At 41.5% G+C, this 23,534-nt stretch overlaps 1 protein-coding gene across 1 annotated transcript; it reads left to right on the top strand.

Moving 5' to 3' along the window:
• Positions 1-8,933: 8,933 nt before the first annotated feature.
• paxip1 (PAX interacting (with transcription-activation domain) protein 1) lies at positions 8,934-22,794 on the top strand. Its single transcript, XM_028428050.1, has 23 exons — positions 8,934-9,125; positions 10,206-10,340; positions 11,065-11,108; positions 11,266-11,329; positions 11,513-11,623; positions 11,806-11,881; positions 12,113-12,643; positions 12,723-12,826; positions 14,017-14,842; positions 15,525-15,619; positions 15,748-15,843; positions 15,924-16,061; positions 17,040-17,161; positions 17,290-17,474; positions 18,081-18,124; positions 18,961-19,028; positions 19,127-19,229; positions 19,338-19,506; positions 19,639-19,739; positions 21,628-21,762; positions 21,839-21,914; positions 21,994-22,054; positions 22,607-22,794. The coding sequence occupies exons 1-23, from the start codon at positions 9,045-9,047 to the stop codon at positions 22,620-22,622; spliced, it is 3,381 nt and encodes a 1,126-aa protein (XP_028283851.1). The 5' UTR covers positions 8,934-9,044; the 3' UTR covers positions 22,623-22,794.
• Positions 22,795-23,534: the final 740 nt, after the last annotated feature.

Raw genomic sequence — 23,534 nt, 5'->3', positions numbered from 1 at the left:
TTTTAGATACAGTTTAAACAGTTTTTTTAAGAACAGTCGTTTATTTCCCCCCATTTTTTTTTTTTTTTTTTTTTTTTTTTTTACAATTATTCAGTCTCCAATAAATGCACATTATGTGTTGGTTTTTTTGGTGCTGGGACTTTTATTATTGGTTCTGACCACCTCTCACACTATAAATGGCCAAAGCACATGCTCATTTTTTTACATGTAAACATATGATATATGTGAGATACTATTTCCAGAACAGCAGGAGAGCTGAAGAAGCCACGAGAAAGAATGGCGAAACGTCTTCAAAAAACAATCCTTGAGTCCAGTTGCCTCGATTTAAACTCTGGATGAATGAGAGCATCCACAGATATTGCTTGTGTTTTAGTTTATCTAGTAGGCTTTAATATACTGTTCACAATAAAATATAAAGCCATGTGCAAAGATCTACAAATACACAAAAAGAAGACAACAGAGGGAATCACACATAAGTATACAATTATTGCAGAGAGAAGCAAGCTAAATGAAACATGACTATGAAGACATACAAAACCACATCGGACAGCTGTGTCACACGGAAACTCAGGATGACCACAGATATATAATATATACATATAATGAAATGATCAAAGGATACTATACAAACAGAAACATAAAGAAACAACACGACCAAAGGAGATTTAATGTGACTATAAATCAGTGGAAAACCACTACCAGAAGGCACAAAACAACCCAAGTAAGCACTTAGCTGCAACTGTTGTCATTTCATAATTATACTGTCCTATTCAAAGACTGAAATCATTGCATGATTGTATCATTAAATAAGACATTTGACTAATTAGTCTTCATTTGAATTGGTTTTTATTGCACAGTCAAAGAACAAAAAGAAAACTGTGGTGGAGTTTTACCTTTAATGTGACCTTGACCTGACCACCATCTCCTTTCACTTTCCATTATCTTCTCTCCAACCACATTCTGTCATCTTTCCACAATCATCAGGCAAAAAGGCTATTATTATTCCAGCTAAATATCATACTGTAAAATGCCCTAATTAAAACTGTGCTGCTGGTTCTCTTTAATCTGATGGTGCTGATTGAATCTGGGTGGTATTAAGTACCACTGTCTGTAAAACCCTGGGGAAGTTTTCTATTAGACAATCTCTGTCTCTCCACTCTGGCTCTTGGAGGTCATTCTTTTTTTTCAATTAACATCCTGGTATTAAAATGTATTGTTCCTTTAAGGTCTAGAGACCATAGCAGAGAAGGTCTGGACTGACTCTTCTATTGTCCTCTAACACACACTATGCCTCAACTTCTTATATCATTTGATTTTTATTTTCATTTTCCCTCCTCGTCTTTATTCTGTGCATTCCTACTGTTTGAACTTACTTCATGTTAGTTGCTAAAGATTTACTCTTGATGCCATGGATCAGGTATTTTTGCACTATAGGGAAGGCTTTTTACAACTTAAGCTAAATTAAACATATTTAGTTTGGCCGTTGCAGTCACACTTTAGTTCTTCTGTTTATCTTTATCTATATTTATTTTTTTATTTTTTTATTCTTATTTGAACTAGTCAAGTCAAATATTCCAATGTCTAGCTATTTCTAAAATCTTCAGCCCTGTTAAGTTTGGTTGGTTAAGGACCTAAGAGCAGGACATCGAGGTAAGATGTTTGGGTTGATTTAATGAGAAAACCACTGAGGGAACAAAGAAGCTGAAGGTTGGCGGTGTGGTAGTGTCGTGGTGGGTCGGCAGGCAGACTGGCTGGAGGAGCACAGAGTCCGAGGTGAGTTCCTGGAACAAGCATTAATTCCCAAAATGAATCTAAAATTGTAGAGTGTTACTTGAATACCAAGAAAACTGTACAGTATGAACAGGGAGAGAGTACCACAAGAGGAGACAATCCAGCATCAAAGGTGAGTCATGCTCTGGCTTAAGTCTCCAGAAACCAGGTGCAGGTAAGTCCGCCCCTCTGCCGGTCTAAGCCACACCTCGCCGCCCAGAACTAAAGGAGGCACAGGAGGGAAGTGAAGCATAATCACAAAAATAAACCACAACACAATCCCAACACACAACAAGCCCAGCGTAAAGAATGGAGAAATGTCTTAAACTCCTTCTACTTCTCCATACTTTAAGCTACAGAACCCATTTAACATCATTCCGTTCAGCTCTTCAACTACATTTACATTTGTAATAAACTCATTTTTAACTTTAAAACCATTTAAATTCAAATTCAATTTAAAGGCTACTAGTACCTATTCACCAAACCTTCTGTTGAACTTGTATTCAGATTTTCAAATCATAGGTGTTTAAAATCACCTGGCAACATTTAAGATTAAAATCAGTGTATGGCACAGAATGTTAGAAAGGGTGATGTCATCACTAGAGTAAGAGAAACCAGCCAGAAATTTCTGTCTACTCATTTCTATCTAAGTTTGTTCGCAGAGGCATATATCTTTTTACTGTTTCACATGAACATGTTGGCTTTCTAACAATAATGCCAAGAACGTGACTCTTATAGGAGCCTCAGTTTGACATTTTCCTACAGGCACATGAAATCGTACAGTTGTGTAGATCTGTGTAGATGAGCCTTGGCATTTATACAGTTTTTGAATTTGAATTTGTCGACGTAAGTGGTGGTTGAGAGGGTGTGAAACCCTCAGCCCTGAGGGGGAGGGAGAGGTGGAGCAGTTTGGCCTTACAAGAGATTTTACATACAAGCATACATATGGCTACAAGGAGCCATATATTGACACATATTGGCACATCTGTGGCAAGGGCATTTACAATAGGAGACAGGGTTTTAGGTCAGGTGGTGTGCATGTGTTGCAGGGTTTGCATTATTCCTGTTAGTGAAGTTGAAAACGTGATGATAATCTGATCTGTCACATAACACAAACACTTCAAAAGTCACCAGCACAGCTACCTGTTTTTGTATCCACCTCGTCATATAAATAAAAAAGTTCACTTATAGTGAAGAAAAAAAATAAAGGAAGTCTTACCCTTCTTAAATGGCAGGATTGATCTTTAGAGCTTATTTACCTGGAACATGTCAGATTTCTGTTATCAGTATGCTGCTGTATGTACAGCCACCATTTTTCTTGACCAGATACATTTTCTAGAAAATGATCAGTAAAACTGTTCATCATCCAACAGTCATTGTCATTGTGCGAGTTGCATTTTGATCCACTTTTTGCATCAGACAAGTCTGTGAATTTCTTTCATAGATCAAGGTTAAAAAAAAACAAGGGTAAAAATATTTCTAAGATTTTGTGTGTTCCCAGGAGCACAGTGGCCTTAATAACTGTGAAATGTCTCTAACTACTAGAGAGTGGGCTGTGACAACAATCTCAACCCACCCTCCTGAAAAAACACTGCATGTAGGCCGAGTTGATAATGCATTCTCCAGATCTGGTATGCATGTATGTTTATGCTAACTGAACATATGGATGTATCAGGGATGGACCATCACAGATGTAAAATGTATGTAAGAAGGTCAGTGATGGTGGTGGTGGGGGCAGTGCTGCTCGTCGCCTTGGTCTTCCAGTTTTACTCTAGAGTCAAGATTCAAGAAGTTTATTGTCAAATGCACAGCACTTCACAGTTACACTGAGCAATGAAATTCTTACTATGCGAATTCCCTTCACATGACTTTGTACACAACTAAACTAATATAAAAAAACAGTAGACTTATATTAGGCATAAGCATAAATAAAAAGAAGAAAAAAAATAAATAAAATAAAATAAGCAAAATGTGCAGTTCTATGTACAGAGGGTAAAGTGTTATCAGTGTTTAAGGTGCATTGTCAGTATCATTGTCAGAAGTAGGACTTTTAGAATGTGCAAATATGTTAACAGATTGTACATGCAAAAACAAATATGTGCAATTTTGTGGCAATGATGTTACATGATAAATGTTCAGTCAGTGTTCAGCAGCCTGATGGCCTGTGGGTAGGAACTGTCTTGTTGGCCTTGCTTTCACGCTCCTGAAGCGTCTGCCTGATGGCAGAAGTGTGAAGAGTGTGTGCTGTGGGTAAGTGCGGTCTTTGATGATGTTGTGGGCCCTCTTTGTGACCCGGGCATTGTAGATGTCCTGCAGCGGTGGAAAAGCTGCTCCACAGATGAATTGTGCCGTTTTAATGACACGCTGCAGAGCCTTCCTGTCCTGAACGCTCTCCCATACCAGACTGTGATGGAGTTTGTCAGGACGCTCTCCACTGTACATCTGTAGAAGTTGCTGAGGAGTTTGGAGGGAAACCAAACTTCCTCAGCTTCCTGAGAAAGAAGAGTCTCTGTTGAGCCTTATGATGATCCCAGGTGAGATCCTTGCTGATGTGGGTGCCGAGGAGTTTGAAGGTTTTCACCCTCTCTACCTGGGCCTTGTGGATGTAAAGTGGGGCGTGCTGGTCTCTCCTCTTCCTTGGGTCAATAATCATCTCCTTAGTCTTCTCAGCATTTAATGAGAGATTATTTTCCTGGCACCAGGACACCGGCTGAGCCACCTCTTGCCTGTAGGCTGCCTCCTCTCCTCCAGTGATGTCTAAATGTATCACATTCAGGCACTTAAACAGGTTACACTGCAGCTTTAGTTTCACCTTTACCACGACAGTTGCTTAATTTCAAGCAGAAATTCTTAGACAGGGGCATGACCTCTTTTACATGTCATAACAGTTCTTTCACATGAGGATTGAAAATCCGCAAATGAAGACACACTCTCATACGTGTTAAAGAAAACACCACATGGGTAAATGCTCCTTAATCAATGCGTTACATCATGTCAGATTCATGCTGAAACAGAGATGTCTAAATCACATAGGTGTACAGTCATCAGGTGATCAGCCTGAGCTAATTTAGTAGCTGTCAAATCATTCACTCTTCCCATAGCTGTGTCTCTTTGATTATAGGAGGATGGGGGGTGGGGCAAAAGGGTGATGAAAATAAGGACCCAAACCAATGTGGTGCTTAATGACTGGTGGTGTGTCGAAAGTAATGTCTGAATTTCATAGCGGCAGGGTCAAGAGGTGACCGTCTACATCATTAATGTAGCTGTCAGAAAACTCCAATTACTGCTCTCGATTGGTTGCAGCTCAGTTTGTCAAGGTCTCTTAGCCCCAATGTATCTCAGGTCCACCATCTGCATGCACATAGACCTACCTCTGTGTGTGTGTGTGTGTGTGCCTGCGTGTGTGTGTGTGCGCCACAGCGTTGGGTTGACACTTGCTAATGAATGAAGTAATTATGTACCGCCAGAACAAATTGTAGAAGAAATGACATGTTAGAAAATCAGAATTACACATCCTTCAACAGAGATTACTTACTTACTTTACATTTTGAACATATACTTATCAATATAAAAACAACAAAAGTGCTGAATTCTCTGTCAGCTCCATGAGGCCATCACTTGGAATGGTTTTCCAGCAGTCTTGAAGGAGCTCCCAGAGTTGTTTTGTTTTTATTCTGCAGTCCATCTCATCCCAAACCATCTCAGTTGGGTTTAGGTCAGGTGATTGTGGAGGCTAGGTCATGTGAGCACTCTATCACTCTTCTTATTGGTCAATAGCTTTCATGGCCTGGAAATTTTGTGTTTTGGGTCATTGTCCTGTTGAAAAACACTGATGGTCCAACTAAGCACAAACCACAGATGACATGGGGTGGCATGTCACCATGGGATGCTATGGTAGCCATGTTGGTTAGGTGTGCCTTTAATTCTAAATGCATTAAAACAGTGTTACTATCAGAGCACCCCCACACTTTCACACCGCCTCCCATGTTTATTGGTTGGAACCACACAATGTAGTTTGTTCTGTGCGTTTTAGAGGATACCTCCAAGAGACTTTTTTTGTCGTCTAGAGGTGATACATATGTGTACGGAGTTTTATGTCTGTAGGTCAAACGGGGACTCAGATCTCATTCTAGGAGGTCATGTGCCATGAGCCATGTGGCCATGCCCGCATATGATGATGAGGTGATATGAAAAGGTGCACAGGGGCTGATGTGATTTTCATCCACATTGATGGAATTAGGGATGGGCGATACCAACATTTTTACATTCGATACGATACCATTGGTTTATGGTAGTTTTTATCAATATCGATACTTTTTGCCCCTTAAAGAAAAATTATTCTATTGAACAGTCTTCATTAACAACTTTATTGCAAGGGCAATAAAACGTATGGGCACGAGTACATGAGAGAAATGCTGGTTGAAATTAAACACACACACACACAAACACACACACACGGTTTGTGGTCGGGCCCTAATTATAAAGCATTTATTAACAGAAAGAATAAAGATAATGGTAACCAAACAAACACTTGACTGTGTGTGGAAGATTCCTCTCCTGTAAAGCTAACCAAATTCTGGGTGAATGAAATATATGAAATATATATACAAATCCAAGGTGGATACTTGGTACACCGGACACATTCTATCTATACCAAAATCTGCAAAATCACATGCTCTTATTCAACTGGTTTGTGGCAGTCACCAAACATTGGCACATATAATCCTCCTTGCCAAGGAACAAAAAAAATCACAACTCTAATGAAGGGGATTACACAGTGTAGTACTATTTTCAGTTTCACATACTCAGTTTAACACATTCACATTAACCATATTCAGAAAAGTCTTTTACTAATGTGGGCCCACAAAAGAAATATAAATAAAAAGCCGTTAAAACAAAACAAACAACCCTCCCCATTGCAGGCCTGAGAGGAGTGGATGATGCGTGTGAGATCTGATACAGTCACCTTAGTCCATCCCAAAACAAGCCAAAAGGGAAAAAAACAGATTCAGTCCATGAGTGCTGGAAAAACCATCTTCATCCGAGGAGTGATGAAGAAAAGATGCTTCGGGTCTCCTGCGGAGCCACCGTGTTTTTCCAGGTAACACGAGGTGCTATCTGGTGAAGCGTGTCTTGGCCATGTGTCGCTAGCAGGTTGCTAACTAGCGGTTAAGCATCGTACCTCAAAGCCACTGACACCGCAGTCCAACGCAGATTGGCAATATAACACACTGGTTACGTATGTATGAATGCACAATTCTGCTTAAATTAGGGTTGTAGTCCGTAAAACAATATGGCAGGCCTAGCCTTATACTAGCCCTCTTCTCTCCTTGACCTCTCAGCCCACAAGCAACACCTAGTCTTGCCCACTTAGCCAATCATATGACTAGGAAACTGATGTCCACCTGGGCAGACCAATTACCACAAGGATAAAAACACATACAGTTGGGTTGTCGAACCTCATGTCACAATGATCACATTTTTTAAAGAAACATGAATGTTAGACCCTGCAGGATGAAATCACTGTTTGTGTTTGTGTGTGATGTGCTTGTCTGACTTTCTCCTGATCGCTTGTCTCATTGTGTTGTTATGTGCATGTGTATGACAGTGAATAGTTATTGGAATGAGAGCTCTTACAATAGAAAATCTTTGATCCAAGCTACAGTTTTTGGGCCATGTCAGCAAACTGGACAGAAAGCTGCATGCTGCGGGGGACAGAGAGGACAGTGCAGCCGAACTGATGGGGTTCAGAGTCTGAGGATGAAGAGTGAAGGTGTCGAATTGCGCGCTTATGATGCTCCTCAATCATGCTGCCGGTACAAAGTTGGCGTCACTTTAAAGGTAGGTAGGAGGAGGAGGATTTTGAAAACACAGTGAGAGTCCGCCAGATTTCAAAAGTAAACACATGCCCCTTTCTCTCAGAGCTCGCCTCGAAGCCACGCCTCCCAACCACATGGACACGCATTACCTGAAGACGAGCTGCGGTCTGTGACTTCGGCCATCATGCACGTACCTCTCCAGTGCACAGAGCAGGAAGAGAGTGACAACCAGCCAATACTCCGTGCAGGGTCGTCAGGATTGGCTGATGTTTTTAGTGTTTTATAGCTTCCACAGATGATCAATATTCTTCAGTTTTGCTAAATTTTGCTAAATCTGCTAAATCGGATTGTAAAGAGAAGTTACACTAATTTAACAGAAAGTGCATCAGAATGAAATCTCCTACCCGACCTTTAATGAATGAAATAGTTAGCTATTAGCTGCTAGCTAACTCCAAAACTGAGACTGATTAACATTTCAGTAGGCACATGTGGCTTGCAGTAGTTTTATACATGGTAAAATGAAGAACGTCTACTTTATGTATGTATTCAAACATTGTTTCTGTGTGTGTAAAATGACTTGGTTGCATTGTTTAAAAAAATGTATTCTAACATCATTACTTCCTGTTTCTGCTTCTCTAAATAGAATAACATTGATGTGAATGCAGTGTGTAAGTAATCCAAGTATTCAGACTATGTTAATCAGATTGAGTAATAATACAGAATACATTACAAATGACATTTTAGAACATGTAATCGTATTCTGTAACTAAATACTTTTTAAATGTGTCCTTCCCAACACTGGATACAGTTTGATGAGTTTTCTAAACAGATAAATGTAGCTGCCACAAATGATCTATTAATATGGTGTAAAATTAAAACACTTTTTCTCATTATGTGTTTAATGATATCTTATAATTGATTTGAAAAGAACGTGCTTTTTCTGCAGCAGTTAAATGTACAGTGTGATGCTTGCGCATTGATGTTTGCAGATGTGCTTGTTTTGTTTGTGTTTATTGCAGATGACACGCAACACGGTCATGTCCTCACTTCCCTGTCTAGTTTGGGTAATCTGGTTACACGTTCAGATAAAAACATCAACTTTCGTGTTGAAGGGGGGGTCACACTGTCATTGGGAACTTTTTTCCTTAATTCCCGCACTTGTGCCTCAGCTATATTGATCTTTTTGATTGAATAAACCATATGACTACTTATGTTATTCCACAGACCGCACTCGAGGGTTAGAAATCCCAAAATGTGCCGATACATGTTTGGTAATGTTTCACAGCCCCCCTGTGTATACAAAGAATGCTGTAGTCCAGGGCGCGCTCAGCGATTTGGCGCTAGAGTGTCTCCGGGATACTACGCTCCAAATCAGCTGCACTAGCAGTCATACTTCACTCTTTTGACGTTTGGCTGCTTTTTAAAGATATGATCTGATGACGTTGATGGACAATCATGTCTGAAGAGGAAAACAAGGTTTCCGATGAACTTTTCAAAGATGTCAAATTCTACGTGGTTGGGGACATTGACCAGAAGGTGAGGCTCTGGACGTTAGCTTCTTTTAGCTAAGTGGGTAGCTTGCTAGCTAGCAAGTCCATTCAATCTCAATGGGATTTTGTAGGAGATGCTAACCAGGTAGCGAACTGGACAACATGCTACATGGTAAACAGAGTGCTTGCCTTTAAGCAAATACCAGAAGTGTGGTGGCGATCCCTCTGTCATATCTAGAGACTGCATAGAAACCTGTCAGTGATACTCGTTGACTCAGTATTTTGCGTAAAAGCGACTTAGCAGTGCACTTTTGTGCAACCCTTTAGCATTTAGCTATGTGTTTCGTAGGTTAGCTGTTAGCTTACAGACTGGTTTGCAGGGTGCTTGCTAAGCTGCTGCTAAAATGTCGTTGCTCCTATAAACAAAATATTGCGATGCACAGTGACACACGCGTGACACACGCACACAGGTTCATACTGTTATTTTACATAAAGCTGTGACTATCAACATCTTGCTGAATTAAGCTCCACTAATTGCGCATGTGCATGCTTTATTACTCGTTGGTAGTGAAGACTTGTGGCACATAGTTGTGCTTCCTGCCAAATAGTGCTTCCCTGTCGCACCTCTCTTTCAGCTTGTTTGTGTTTTGACATTGTATGAGCCGATAGACCCGTTAAAGTACAGTGGAGGACATGTACTTTTGACGTCAGGTGACACACCTCTGAGTGAAAATGTCAAGACTGCATAGAACAACAGTACACAGCTGTCCATATTGACTTTTAACTTTGTATTTTAAAGTTGTGTAGGTCCACCTGAAGTAAGTCCATGGGATCGCTGTGAGACATCTTCCATATTCCATTTTAGGAGGAGCTGATGGTTAAAGAATCAGTCTCTTGTCTGAGTCTGTATCTCATGGATTGGTTGAAATAAACTGCCAAATGTCCGGTGTAGGGAGGAAGCTTGGCTCGGCCTGGCTTTTTGTCCTATCTCCCTCCATAAGTGCCAGCTTAATTATCAAGCCTTTCACACAACTTACTGTATCAGTCTCCTAACATGGCTTAGTGAGATGTTGAAGCTTCTCTGGAACTCAAGCACAATCTGACCACACGTCTGCTGATATTCCAGGTTGTGCAGTTGTTAAAAGCAGGAAAAGGAAAAGAGGTGTCCTACAATGCTCTGGCTACTCACATCATCGCCGAGGACGGGGACAACCCTGAGGTGGGCGAGTCAAGAGAGGTATTTGACCTGCCCGTTGTCAAGGTAGGGGTTAAACTGCAATATGTCCACACATCATGTTAAAAGGTTTTTTGATAGTAAATAGACTGTTTTAAAACTGAAACCTGGAAGCATGCCTTTCTGAAGTTAGTTATGGAGCAGTGTGTGTATTTGTGATTCAATAAATATGAGGATTTCTACACAGTATGGAAAAGTAAGCAATTTGATTTGAATAATTACCAGATTGGTGTATATATAAGCACGTGTCAATCATCATTATTTATTCATGTGCAAGAAAGAATCGGTGGCTTACACTGGTGCTCCCGCATGCATGGTAGGAGTGATTGGTCTTGCATACTTGTCTTTATTGTGTAAGAACTTGTGCAGCTGCCTGTGCATGGTAGTGCTGCGCACAAGTTGAAACTGCACATACAAAGATGAGTCACTTACACATACACAAGTGTTACTCTGGTGCCACATGAACACAAGGTTAAGTCCTCTTAATTGTAAGATGTGGTCTATAAAACCTAACAAAGTCTGGAATTTTGACATGAAAAAATGAAGGAACCCTGCTGGGTTTCGGCTTCACTTTACAATGCTAGCATTTTTAAGAGCGGCACACAATTTCTTTAGTTTACAGGGAGAGCATGTGCTGATTTTGGTTATGCACATAATTCCCATTCAAACTGTAACTGTGATTTAAGATCACCTTAAACTAACTGAGAGACTGAATATTTCAAGTGTTAACTTGTCACTCCTTGTGTTCCAGCCTTCCTGGGTTGTCCTCTCAGTCCGATGTGGAGACCTGTTACCGTATCCTTCCTAATACCGATGGCCGTGCACATAAAACAAGGGCCTATTATAATGCTTCCAGGAAGCACAAACAGTTTCTGGAGGGTTTAAAGGTCTGCGGCATTATAGAAGGCAGAGTGTGCTATAACCTTGTTTTCCTTGACCACGATCACTACAGGGTTACTGGATTCTCCCCAGAATCAGAGCAGATATTCTTTGGTGTAACTGCTTGCCTTCCTAGAGTAAGTGTTTTTGGCAGTGATGGTCATGGATTCCTAAACAAAGTGCTTTTCTTGTTGCTTTTGCGTTGTTTCAAATAAAACTGCAGGTTCCATATAGCTGTTCGTGCAGCAAGCTTTTGGCTTTTTTATACTGTAACTGAAGCACATAACTGTGTACGTATTCCACTGTGTATTTGCACACAGCTTCCAGAGGATCTCAACATGTTGTGGGCTTACATAACCTTTTATGGAGGAGAATGTCAGCTTAACCTCAACAAGAAGGTCACCCACTTAGTGGTGACGGAACCTAAAGGGGTGAGTGTATGCTCTGGTGCTGGTCTTTTTACTAGGCACATTAGTGCAGAAACACTTATCTTCTGTTGGCATTACAGTCACACATGGTGTAAAAGCTACTGCACAGTATACTAGTCTAGTAGTAAGTCTAATTACAGTGTGTTTTTTTTTTTTAAATTATTTTTATATATTCTTTTCTCCAGGCCAAGTTTGAGTGCGCCCTGAAACACCCCAGCATCAAGATTGTTACCCCAGACTGGATAACAGATTCTGTTAAAGGTAAGTTAGTGATCAGATCAATAAGGAAATATTTTAGCCCAGAATTAGCATATTAGCATAAGCAAGCATAAAGCATGTGATTGCCTTTCAAAATAAAGTAATTATAATCTTTGGTAATACACGCTATTTCCCTCTTAATAATTCCTGTTAAAATATTGAGAAAATGAGAAATAATACATCAACACAAAATCTTTATTTGATACCCTTGTTCCTTCTTTCCATGTCTTGAAGACAAAAGCAGGAAGGATGAGGCACTCTATCACCCCAGACTCACATATGTGGAACCTGAGGAGGAAGAGGAGAGCGAAGCAGAGTCGTACGACCAACGATCCCGCTCAGATGGGAGCTACAGCCCGAGGCGATCCAGGCTGTCCAGCGGGGGTTCATCTGGCGAAGAATCTAGCCCACGCAGACGACCAGGACCAAAACGACTAAACTCTGTCTCTCCGACGTCCCCCCGCAAACCTGAGCGCCGCAGTGAGCGCATGTTTGATGACTCAGATGATGATTCCTCCACAGAGAAGGAAGGCACCAACCTGAACTGGACGCCGGCTGAAGTCGTCACACCGACTCCTCCTGTTCCCACTGGCACAGCCAGGCGGCGAGGAGGGCCACCAGGCACCAAAGACCCAGCGTCCTCTACAGGCAGTGGGCTGATCAACCTTTGTGCCACAGTGCCACCTGTACCTGGCAGTGGAGGAGCCATGCCTGCAGAGGCTCGCTCTGCTGCTGCTGCCGCCATCACTCACTCCACACAGCAAGGTCAGTATGCCAAGACACGAAGTTTTTGCTGCCAGGTTTGTTTTACTTGCTCCTAATGAGTACTCTGTCGATGTGTCAGTTCCAGAGGGAATGCCTGGTTGGAGCCTGGCCGCTAGAACCCTCCGCAACATTACCAACAACTCTGACATGCAGCCAGCCAATCGACCTGCCAACGTAGCGCATGTAAGGAGTCCCAACTGTTGTAATGCACATGCACTACTTCAAACAGTGTTTTGATTGTTTGCTGTCACAGCAGCAATTTGTGTATTCATATATCACAAAATTCAAAAGGTTGAAGAGACAACTGGACTTGTAGAATTTTTTTTCAAGTTGTGGATGAAGCTGCTTGGAGGAGCAGCGAAACGTCTTCAAGAAAAGTCCTTGTTGCCTCGCTTCAACCTTTTGTATAAAAAAAAGACCTGGATTACTAAGAATCTTCACATATATCTAGACGTATATCACAATGTATTAACTAGGGATGGCACCACATAGATTGCAGAAATTGTAGGTTTTTTAAACATTCATAAAACTTTTGTCTTAGCATTGTCATTTGCCAGCGAATAAACTTAGATGCATGATCTGGTTGATGCATCAAATGAGAACACACAGGTTCTTAAAAAGGTTTTCAAAGTGATATTAAAGTCCATATTGTTCATGATACTGACAGATAATTTATCAGATATTGGGGCCAATCTATTCATTTAAGTTCTATGTCTTTAGTGCATACCCTGCTTAGGTGTCAGCAGCACAAGCAGCGTACGATCGTCTTTGCTCACAATAAACACATGGAGCAACAGTATGCAGTGAGCGAAACAGTCAGTACACAGTATGGAGGTATTTCATGCTTGTTGCGCCAGCAGGTTCTACAGCTACTTGCAATATGAGGAAAATGGGGAAAAGGAAAAAAGGAAAATGTCACTGGATCAGTATCTGGAGTGTATAGACACTACATGTGTCTATACACTGTAAAAGTTAGATTGGTGCATCACTAGTTTTTGCCACACTAGTGTCAAGCAAGTGTTGGTATTTCATGTTGTATCCATATTCGTGACATCACATCATGATACATGATGGCTAAACGGAGAGGTTAATTATCAGATTTTCTAGAGCATTTGAATGCATCACCAAGTTCAGGCACCACTGTGTTAGTGTGCTTTATTATGATGTGCACTGCATGCAAATGAGTTTAAACCATACCAACTAGAATGTAAGAAAATGCTCTTTTAAGGATTTTGTAGGAATACTTAATTATTCCAGGCAGATGATGATCAACAATATTGCATGAGGTTAAACAAAAACCATATGGTGAAGCAAACCTTTTTATTCCATGCATTGGTTTTTAACTCATTTACTCTGTCCTGGGTTTCTTACAGATCATTCAGAACCTGACAGCCAATCAGGCAAAGCCTTTGGAGCAGCAGACCAATCAGAGCCATCATCCTGAGACTCCTAACAATGCCAACCCACCTCTGTTCAATCAGTCCAAACTTGGTGGTCAGCCCCTCACAGCCGAACAGCAGCAACAGTTAATGCAACAGCAACAGTCACACCAGGCTGCCCAGCAACAACGTCAACAGTTACCACAGCAATCACAGCACTCCATGATGCACCTTCAGCAGCAGCAGCATCAAATGATGCAGCTACAGCACCAACAACAACAACATCAACAGTCTCAGATTGCACAACAACAAGGGTTCCCTCAGTTGCCCCAGCAGCAGCAGCAGCAACAGTTTCTGCAACAACAGCAACAAATGCACCAACAGCAGATGTTTTCCCAGCAGCAGCAGCAGCAGCAGCAGCATGCGTTCTCCCAGCAGCAGCTCCGGCCACAGCAGCTCTTAAGGCCTGGTCTGCAGCATCAACAGGCACTGCAGCAACAGCTCCAGCAATTTCAACAACAGCAACGCATGCAGATGTTACAGCAACAGCAGAATCAACAGCAGTTGCACCAACAGCAGCTGCAGCAGCAGCAGCAGCAACAGCAACATTTCCTGCAACAACAGCAACACATGCAGCAGATGCAGAAGCAGCAAATGCAGAATCAGCAGCACCAGATTCTGCAGCATCAGAACCAGCAGGCCCTGCAGCAGCAACAACATCAGCAACAACAACAGCAGCAACAGACGACAGTGCTGCAGCCTCAGATCCAGCAGACTCCGCACATTTCCCAGCTGTTTGGACATGAGCCAGGACAAGAGAGTGAGTACTTCACTTCAGCCCATAATGGTTTATAGCAGTCCTAGTAAGAATGTCCAACATGATCCCATTTAATTGAGAGCCAGAATTCAAAGATTGAAATTTAAAAATGGAAATGAAATCCTTGAATCCTCAGAAACCCGAGCAGTTTGGCTGCCTCTGTTCTGCACCTCTCTGGAAACAGCACAGTTATGGCTAAAGAAGAAATAGTGCAAACGTGTATCTGTGCAGTGTAATGGTGTGTCACCAATATTTTCCACAGGTGTTAGTAGTGGGATAAAATGGGAGCTCCCCATGCCATAGTTCTTGGATGGTAAATAGACTCTGAACTCTCTGTCCGGTAGTACAGCCCAGGGTCTCTCGTCCCGTCTGTCCGTTTTGTTGACATGGCCCAAAAACTGTGCATTGTTTTAAGATCTTGTAATAACAGTAAGCGCTCTCACTTCAATCAACTCTTTCACACACACACAAAGTGCAATGTCATAAGCGATCAGGAGAAAGTGGGACATCGGTGTTAAAAGATTTGTGGAGCACCATGAGGATATATGGTAGACTAATATCCAAAGAGTTTTTTTAAAAAGGTCATGATGGACCTGTGAGCACCCCTTGTTTAATGTTTGTCTGTTTATCATGGATGTCAAAGTTTTCAGTTTTGAACTGAGCATAAATCCTGCTTCATACTCAGTTCCTCAGGACGGCTTCCTGGTGGGCTGTGTATTTGCTGTTGCTGACTACCCAGAACAGATGGCCGACAAACAACTCCTGGCTACATGGAAGAGGGTAAGACATTGCTGAGACGGATAATGGTGTACATTTAAAACTGGCTAGGATAAATATGCTAACCAACAAATATGGATATTAAGTGGTAGAAGACATCTCAGTGTGTGTTTACTAAACCCCTCCCTCAGGTCATCCAGGCATGTGGAGGTACTGTTGATCCCAACCTGAACAGCCGCTGCACACACTTGCTCTGTGAGAGTCAAGTTAGCAACATGTATGTCCAGGTAAGGATGGACACACATGACCAGTAATCACACTGTAAGTGTTCTGCCACCGTACCGCAAATTATTCTTTGCCCTGCCAGGCCCTCAGAGAAGGAAAGCGCTGTGTCACCGCCCACTGGCTCAACACTGTCCTGAAGAAGAAGAAGATGGTTCCTCCACATCGGACGCTGCACCTGCCCTTCGCCTTCCCTCCTGGAGCCAAGCCCTGCTCTCAGCACGTACGTACTCTTTTCAGAACAGATGCTACTTTTTATATCACCGGGAAATCTGCTGGTGAATGTGTTCAGCCCATTTAAGTTTATCTATGATTGACAATAGTGAATTGAAATCGGAACACACAGAATTAAAAGAAAGCCAGAAGTGCTTTGTAAGCCTTAAATTTGCACACTTGTTAACACAGAGTTTTCTACAGTGAAAAAAAAGTGAATAAAAACTAGGACACATCACAGCTAATGAGCAAGTAATTCTTAGAAACAAGATCGTCATGATGAGCAGATCTTAACCTGTGGCTGCGATTTAACAAGTGGACAGAGGATTTCTGGACGCAGTCCTGTTACTAATGATTATATATTGCACTGTTTCCATCAGGCCTTGGACATTCAGTTTTACTATCATACATTAATATGGTACATTCTTAGTTTACTATACATGGTTATAGGTATGCTTACAATGAAGGGTTTACTACCAAATAATTTAGATCATCTGTTACAGTGTAACGAACTGTCAAATCGCTTAAAAAGACTAAATTGAGACTAATCCTAAAGATTTTCCACTCACTAAATTTTAACTAAAACTAAACTGAAAGACTAAAATGTGACTCTAACTCAATCCAGACTTTGGTGAGGCTTTTGGCTAAAATTAAATGAAAAATTCTTGTTAAAATTAACACTGACAAAAAGCCAGCTGTCTATCACACATGAGACTAATTCTTCTATGCAGGATCACTAATGGAAGATTTCTTGTGAATAACAACACACTACTCTGGTCTGGTCATCAGAACATCATGGAATTGATACTTATATTTAAATGTTGATTCTTCTGAACAAAGGATCACAGTTTTCCATTGAAGGAAATCATCAGCAAAATGATACAGTATAATTTGACACTTTGGCTAATTTGCTAAATCTTTTATTATTGGATCTGTCTGGATCTGCTCGGTTTATGAACCCTTCTCTCGGTTCTCTTCTTCCCCTCAGATCATATCAGTGACTGGCTTTGTGGATGCTGACAGGGACGACTTGAAGCTGATGGCCTACCTGGCTGGTGCCAGATACACCGGATACCTGTGTCGCAGTAACACTGTCCTCATCTGCAAAGAGTAAGACTGGCTGCTGGGTCACATTTATCAATGTACAAGCGATTCCAAACAAGCTGTGACAAAAATGGAAATAAAAATAGAATGCTGTGATTTGTAAGTCAGCTTACATCTTGCTGTTCTCTCTTCAGACCCACTGGGTTTAAATATGAGAAGGCCAAGGAGTGGAAGATCCCATGTGTGAACGCACAGTGGCTGTGTGATATTCTGCTTGGTAATTTTGAAGCTCTGAGACAGGTTCAGCACAGCAGATACTCCATCTTTACACACCCTGAACCTCTGGTGCCTAACCCACAGCTGGTCCAGAACCTGCTAGGTAAGTACAGCCAGCACAACAGACAGAAACTACACACAGTCCTGTGGTAAAATATATGTGAGGTTTACTTTTTATTAGGGATGCACCGAATTTTCGGCCGAAAATGGCCCAAATGTGCATTTTCGGTTTTTGGCCGAAACAAGATGTTGTTGTGATGACGCTCCAGCAGCAGCAGTCTTTTCTTGCTCCATTTGAGCAGCTACCTAAAGAGATCCGCTCCTCTGACGCATCTGCAGCTGACGTTACTCTTTCAAACGCAGCACAAATATATGCTAAATAAATATTTTCAATTGCTTTATTCTTTGAAACATTAATATTAAGTTGTGCATTTGCAATGCCTTGATTTCAGTGAGGTTAGTACACAGTCATAGCCATAAATGTAATAGTAGTAATAATACGGTTTGTTTCGGTTTTCGGCCTTGGATTCCTCATTTTCGGGTTTTGGTTTCGGGCAAGAATTTTCATTTCGGTGAGGAATTGAAGATTTGAAGAGGAATGACCTTATATATTATTAAATTATGTTATAAATTGTATAGCAAATATGGTAAATACTGATATGTGTGGGAGATGAACTGATGTTGACTTCTGCATTTTTTTTTTTTACAGCTGCATGGAGAGTACCAATTAAAGTATCTCCCGAAGCTCTGGTGGTAAGTTTGTTTCATCGGTTTTTATGGTTATTACTGTATGTTATCTTCCTTAGACACAAGAGCTGCTCCGGCTGAGACATATTTAATATCCTGGTTGGATTTCTAGTGAACTGGGCTAAACTGTGTGTATACAAGCTTTCTGTTGGTGTAAATTTGCACTTTGTTTCAGCTCATTACAATGTGTTTTACTAGATGAACAAATACAATTAATTAAGAAACCTTTATTAGTCCCACAATGGGGAAATTGCTTAAGGCAGCCCAGCAAAGAGCGCCATACACCAGTGAGTACACTGGAGGCTATGCGGGTAAAGTGCCTTGCCCAAGGACACACAACAGTGACTAGGGAGGAGTTGCGAGTTGAGAAGATTAGCAGCTACATTTGGAAGCGCTGGGGAACTATTAAACTGATAAACAGCTTAGCTGTGGCGTTTTGGACCAGTTAGAATAGAATAGAATATACTTTATTAATCCCTTTGGGACGGTCCCTCAGGGAAATTTGAAAATCAACAATCTAACAAACTAGTGATTTCAAATTTAATTAGTTAATTTTTTGTAAAGAGCAATGGTCACTTTTTTTCCGTGTAGATTTCCACAATTGACCTATCAGAATCAAGAAATGAATACAGCCATGTATGCAGTAACAGAGGGGGGATGGGGCAAATATAGTGACTTCAGTTAAAGCCGGGGCCAGTCACATCTGATGAACCCCAGTGCAGTGGTTCTTGTGTATGAGTGTATACATTTGTGAGCTGTTGCTTGTACCATCACTACAAACAGAAACATAGAAAGCAGCAGTGTTTATGTGCCTGATTGTGCATCTGTCATGTTGTGTTCAGAGCCTCCAGCTACTGCAGAAGCAGAAGATCAGTGACTCCACCAACCCACCTGCTAACAAGAAGGCCAGGTCAGTACAGCAGATCCAGGTCCAGCTGGTGATTCCGAAAATAACGGTGTGCACATGTACTGATGACATTGTGTGTTTGTGTGTGCATGTGTGCACAGACTGGATGAGATTCAGTCCCCCAGTAAGAAACTTCCTCCAGAGTCCACTCCTCGAGTCATGTTCACGGGCTTTGAGCCCACACAAGTGCAGCAGTACACCAAGGTAGGATGGCCGCTCGCACACTGCAAGCATCTTTGGATCACACTTAGTGTAATGGTCTGCCTCCTGCTGTGTTTGACCGTGTGTGCTCTGATCTGTCCCTCCCTGCAGAGGTTACATGCGTTAGGTGGTGAAGTGGCAGACAGCAGTCAGAAAGTCACTCACCTGGTGGCCGTCAAGGTGACTCGCACAGTCAAGTTCCTCACAGCCATGTCTGTGGTCAAACACATTGTCAGTCCAGACTGGCTGGAGGAGAGCTGGAGGAGCCAGAAGTTTGTGGGTATGTGTGTTTGTGTCAAGAGCTCCTCTTTTTTTGTTGGCTTGGAGAAGTTTTTTCTTTACTGATAGAAAGAGTCATTAATGTGCAGTCTGTCATGTTGTGGTCACTGTGGTGTGTGTATGTGTGTTGCAGATGAGCAGAGCTACACTCTGAAGGATGCAGAGGCAGAGGTGCTGTTTAGCTTCAGCTTGGAGGAGTCACTAAAGAGGGCCCACAGTTCACCACTCTTCAAGGTTAAACCACAAACACTCACACACTGTTGCCGTTTCAATTAAAACAAAAAGATGAAGCTTTGATACACAAAGCTTTCACACATGAATGAATTATTCTGCTAGATCCCTGCTAGGCCTTTTCCCATGTGTATCCTTTGGAAAAAGAAAGAATAGAAATAAAATTTGAGGGTTAATATTTTTCCTTTTTTTAAGTTTTTATATTGAAATGATGGTAAATACTGGTGTATTGTCCCAACAATCACATAAAAAAAATAAACCTAATGGCATACCACAAAACAAACTGTATTTCATCTGAATTTAGCAACAGTTAGTCTATCATCTGATAGAAAACCACGCATTCTGCCAAAATTTCATTATCAGTAAATGAAATCTTTTTGTAGTCAAGAGATCTGCCTGTGGTATGCCATGGTGTCATAAAACACTAGTAGTAATGTTAATCTGTTCCTCTGCACCAGCCAAGGCTGACCTCGAACTCACTCATGAAACGTGGTAAACTTTTCTTTGACTGTTAGCATTTTTTAAGACTCACCGTCTTCTAATATCACCATCTATAAGATTAGGCTCCTTCAGAGATGTTTGAGGATTTCACTACCATGTGTGAAAACGTGTTCAGTAACTACAGATAAATTTGTCAGCTGTGAATGCTGGTGATTTGACAAAAAAACAGCACAACATACTAACCAAGTGAAACTGCAGCCCGGAACACGGCGCTGTTGGACAAGTATGGGCAGTGGCTTTGTGTCTTGTAGTTTAGTGTAAACATGTCAATGTACACTCGGTGAACCAGGACTAGATTTTTAATTTTCTGCTTTGAAAGAAAGTGTGAATACACCCTAAAACCTTCATCCAGTCATGCTGAGTAAGATATTTTTTGGCCATTTTTGCCTGAAATTGACAGAAGGACAGTGGAGAGAGACAATTGGCATGAGCTAGATGACAAGTTGCAAAAGAACTCAAATTGAGGACCACAAACTCAGTTCAAGATGATCTTTCTGAGGGATCAAGGTCAGTCCTACTAGTTAGTGGTAAGCAATATTGGGAAACATGGCTGACCTAATGCTTATGTGAAGTAAGCAGGACAGACAAAGAGAGAAGTTAAATTCAAAAGGTTAAAAGTTTGGAAATAATTATGTTCATCACCAGATCATCAGACTCTATTCCACTAAACATAAAGTTGGTGTGCTACGTAAAGCAGCACAGTGCGGTGGCTCAGACTGAATGCACAGAACAGGGATAACCATTAAAGTCCCTATAAAAGGTAAAAGCTGTGGCCTGTAAAGGTAGTGTAAACACTCATATGTCCCACTCCATCTTCACACTTGCTTACATTTACCTCCGTTTAATTAAACATGTTCTCACCTCATGTGAGGATTGTGAAGGAGGCACGATTGACCTGAGCCTGATATCAGATGCAAAATGAGTGACGCCAGAAATAATTCTTAAAACTAACCATTCTTCACAACATTGATTCAGTTCATTGATCTTTTTTCACCTCTTAAGGTCCAACCACAGTAGGTCAATCGGTTTAAGGTCTGGACTTCACTCTGGAACATTCCAGAACCTTGATTCTTTTATTTTTCAGTCATTCGGATGATGTGAAGTAAGCAGGACAGACAAAGAGAGAAGTTAAATTCAAAAGGTTAAAAGTTTGGAAATAATTATGTTAATCTGAGTCATTACATCACTGCATAGCAGGTAGTAATGCATCCACTCAGTGTGATCAAACAGTGACAAGAATGGCCTGTAACCATGGTAACTGCACACAGGAATGGCGGTGAGGCCTAAATCCTCAGATCCATCAGAGATTTACTGCTGCAGACTTGTTTGATGCATGTTTTGTGTCCATACTAATTCCTGACTCCCTGTGTTTTATGTGATGGTGATGTAGGGGAAGTACTTTTACCTCACCCCGGGGATCTGCCCCAGCCTCGGCACCATGAAGTCCATCCTGGAAAGTGCCGGAGGAAAGCTGCTGGCCAAACAGCCCTCGTACAGAAAGATCATGGAGCATAAACAGAACAAGGTACAAGCAGCTGGGAAACGTGTGTCCTGCTGTAAATGTGCCACAATCTGCTGACTACATGCTGGTTGTGTTGCAGAACCTTCCGGAGATCATCTTAATTTCATGTGACAATGACCTCCACCTATGTAGAGAATACTTCCTGAAAAACATTGGTAAGATACACACACAATGCACATGTACAGTGAGCTCCACAGGCCATCTCTGATGTTGTGTGCTGTCTCTGATGTCCAGATGTCCACAATGCGGAGTTCATCCTGACCGGAGTCCTAACCCAGAAACTCGACTATGAATCATATCCTTTACAGCCAATCAGAGCTCAGCGTAAAGCTTTCTTACACTGTGGGTCAGGTACTGCAGATTCTTGCGTCATGTCGTTTATTAAATGACAGCAGTGAGCTGCCAGTAATAGTTTAAATACAGATTGGTTATACATATATACAGCTTGCACACATACTGCAGTTCACACAGAGCCCATCCTTTGTTATTGTCTCCTCCCTTAGCTGTCTGTTACTGAAGGGTTAATTTGAGGTAGATATTCCCAAAATGTGCAGTCGGTCACTTTGTATGACTGAGGACATGCAGACATGACCCCAACCCCACTTAATCCATCCAAATCTAAGCTCAAGATCAGGATGTGTTATCATGGCCTGTCTCAGTATAATACTAGACAAAAGTGCTACAAAAAACCTGCACCCTTATGTGATTATGTGACTCGTTGGTGACCAGCTGTCATGTGACCAAACTTCAGGTAGTGTTTTCAGCTCTGCAGGCAGGTGATGTAGCTGTGCTGTTGCTGTGATTGCAGTGAATATTCAGAAACATGTTATTTCCTTAACAGTCACACATATAAGTTCACTTGATGGTGCAGCAAGAAGACGTGAAGAGGGAGCAGCATGTGTACAGTCCAGCCACACTGACTTTTCTATGTTTTTAATTCTGTGAATAGATCTCCAGTCATTTTGTAGCTTTTTGTTACTTGTTTGAGAATAAATGATGGATGTTATTTTTGTCAGATGATTGTTTAAATTATGGAGGGTGAAATCTTTTTCCTGTTGATGAATAGAATGTGTTAAGGCTTCAGCTTATACACACTTTTGGAATAAAAACTATATTTGTTTGTGCACAACACTGTCGATTTGTTCTTAAACAGTGACCAACACAGAACATTTATGTTGTTCAAAGGTCACATAAACATGCATCTCCCGTTGCTGTAAGGACACATCTGAGAACAAAAGCTGCCTGCTCTCACGTTCTTGAAGGTATCCCTCCCAGGTTTTAGTGGATAATTCCTGATAGACTTGATTTAATTAACTGTTAATGAAGGTCTGGGGTAGTTACTGGTGAAGTTCTAATTGCTGGCTGTCAGACGGATAGCCTGGGGTCATGTGTGAGTCTGGGTGGGTGGGGGGTGTTGTGCGGGAGCAGTGCGTGCAGCGTCGCCTGCGGGGCTGCCCTCAAAAACTACAGCAGACCGAATTAGACAGCCTGAGCCAAGGTCATGTGCTACATATTCTTTGTGTGTCGGGTACATTGTTGGATGTGTATTTACACAAACAGGCCCAGCCTGTTTTTCATTCATTTACCAAAAGCCTTTAAGTAATCTGCATGTATGTATGTAATTTGTGTTGCTTTAACATCACCAGACTCTATTCCACTAAACATAAAGTTGGTGTGCTAAGTAAAGCAGCACAGTGCGGTGGCTCAGACTGAATGCACAGATCAGGGATAACCATTAAAGTCCCTGTAAAAGGTAAAAGCTGTGGCCTGTAAAG

The sequence above is a fragment of the Parambassis ranga genome, chromosome 17 (genome assembly GCF_900634625.1).
Source record: "Parambassis ranga chromosome 17, fParRan2.1, whole genome shotgun sequence".
Classification (NCBI taxonomy): Eukaryota; Metazoa; Chordata; class Actinopteri; family Ambassidae; genus Parambassis; species Parambassis ranga.
The sequence above is the reverse complement of the archived record's forward strand: the minus strand, read 5'-3'. Positions and strand labels throughout refer to the sequence as shown.

Bases quoted from the DNA above. Each gene is read 5' to 3' on its own strand.
- paxip1 (XM_028428050.1), top strand. From the start codon at position 9,045: ATGTCTGAAGAGGAAAACAAGGTTTCCGATGAACTTTTCAAAGATGTC. The intron at 9,126-10,205 runs GTGAGGCTCTGG...CTGATATTCCAG, and splicing joins TTGGGGACATTGACCAGAAG to GTTGTGCAGTTGTTAAAAGC. The intron at 18,125-18,960 runs GTAAGTTTGTTT...TGTTGTGTTCAG, and splicing joins TATCTCCCGAAGCTCTGGTG to AGCCTCCAGCTACTGCAGAA.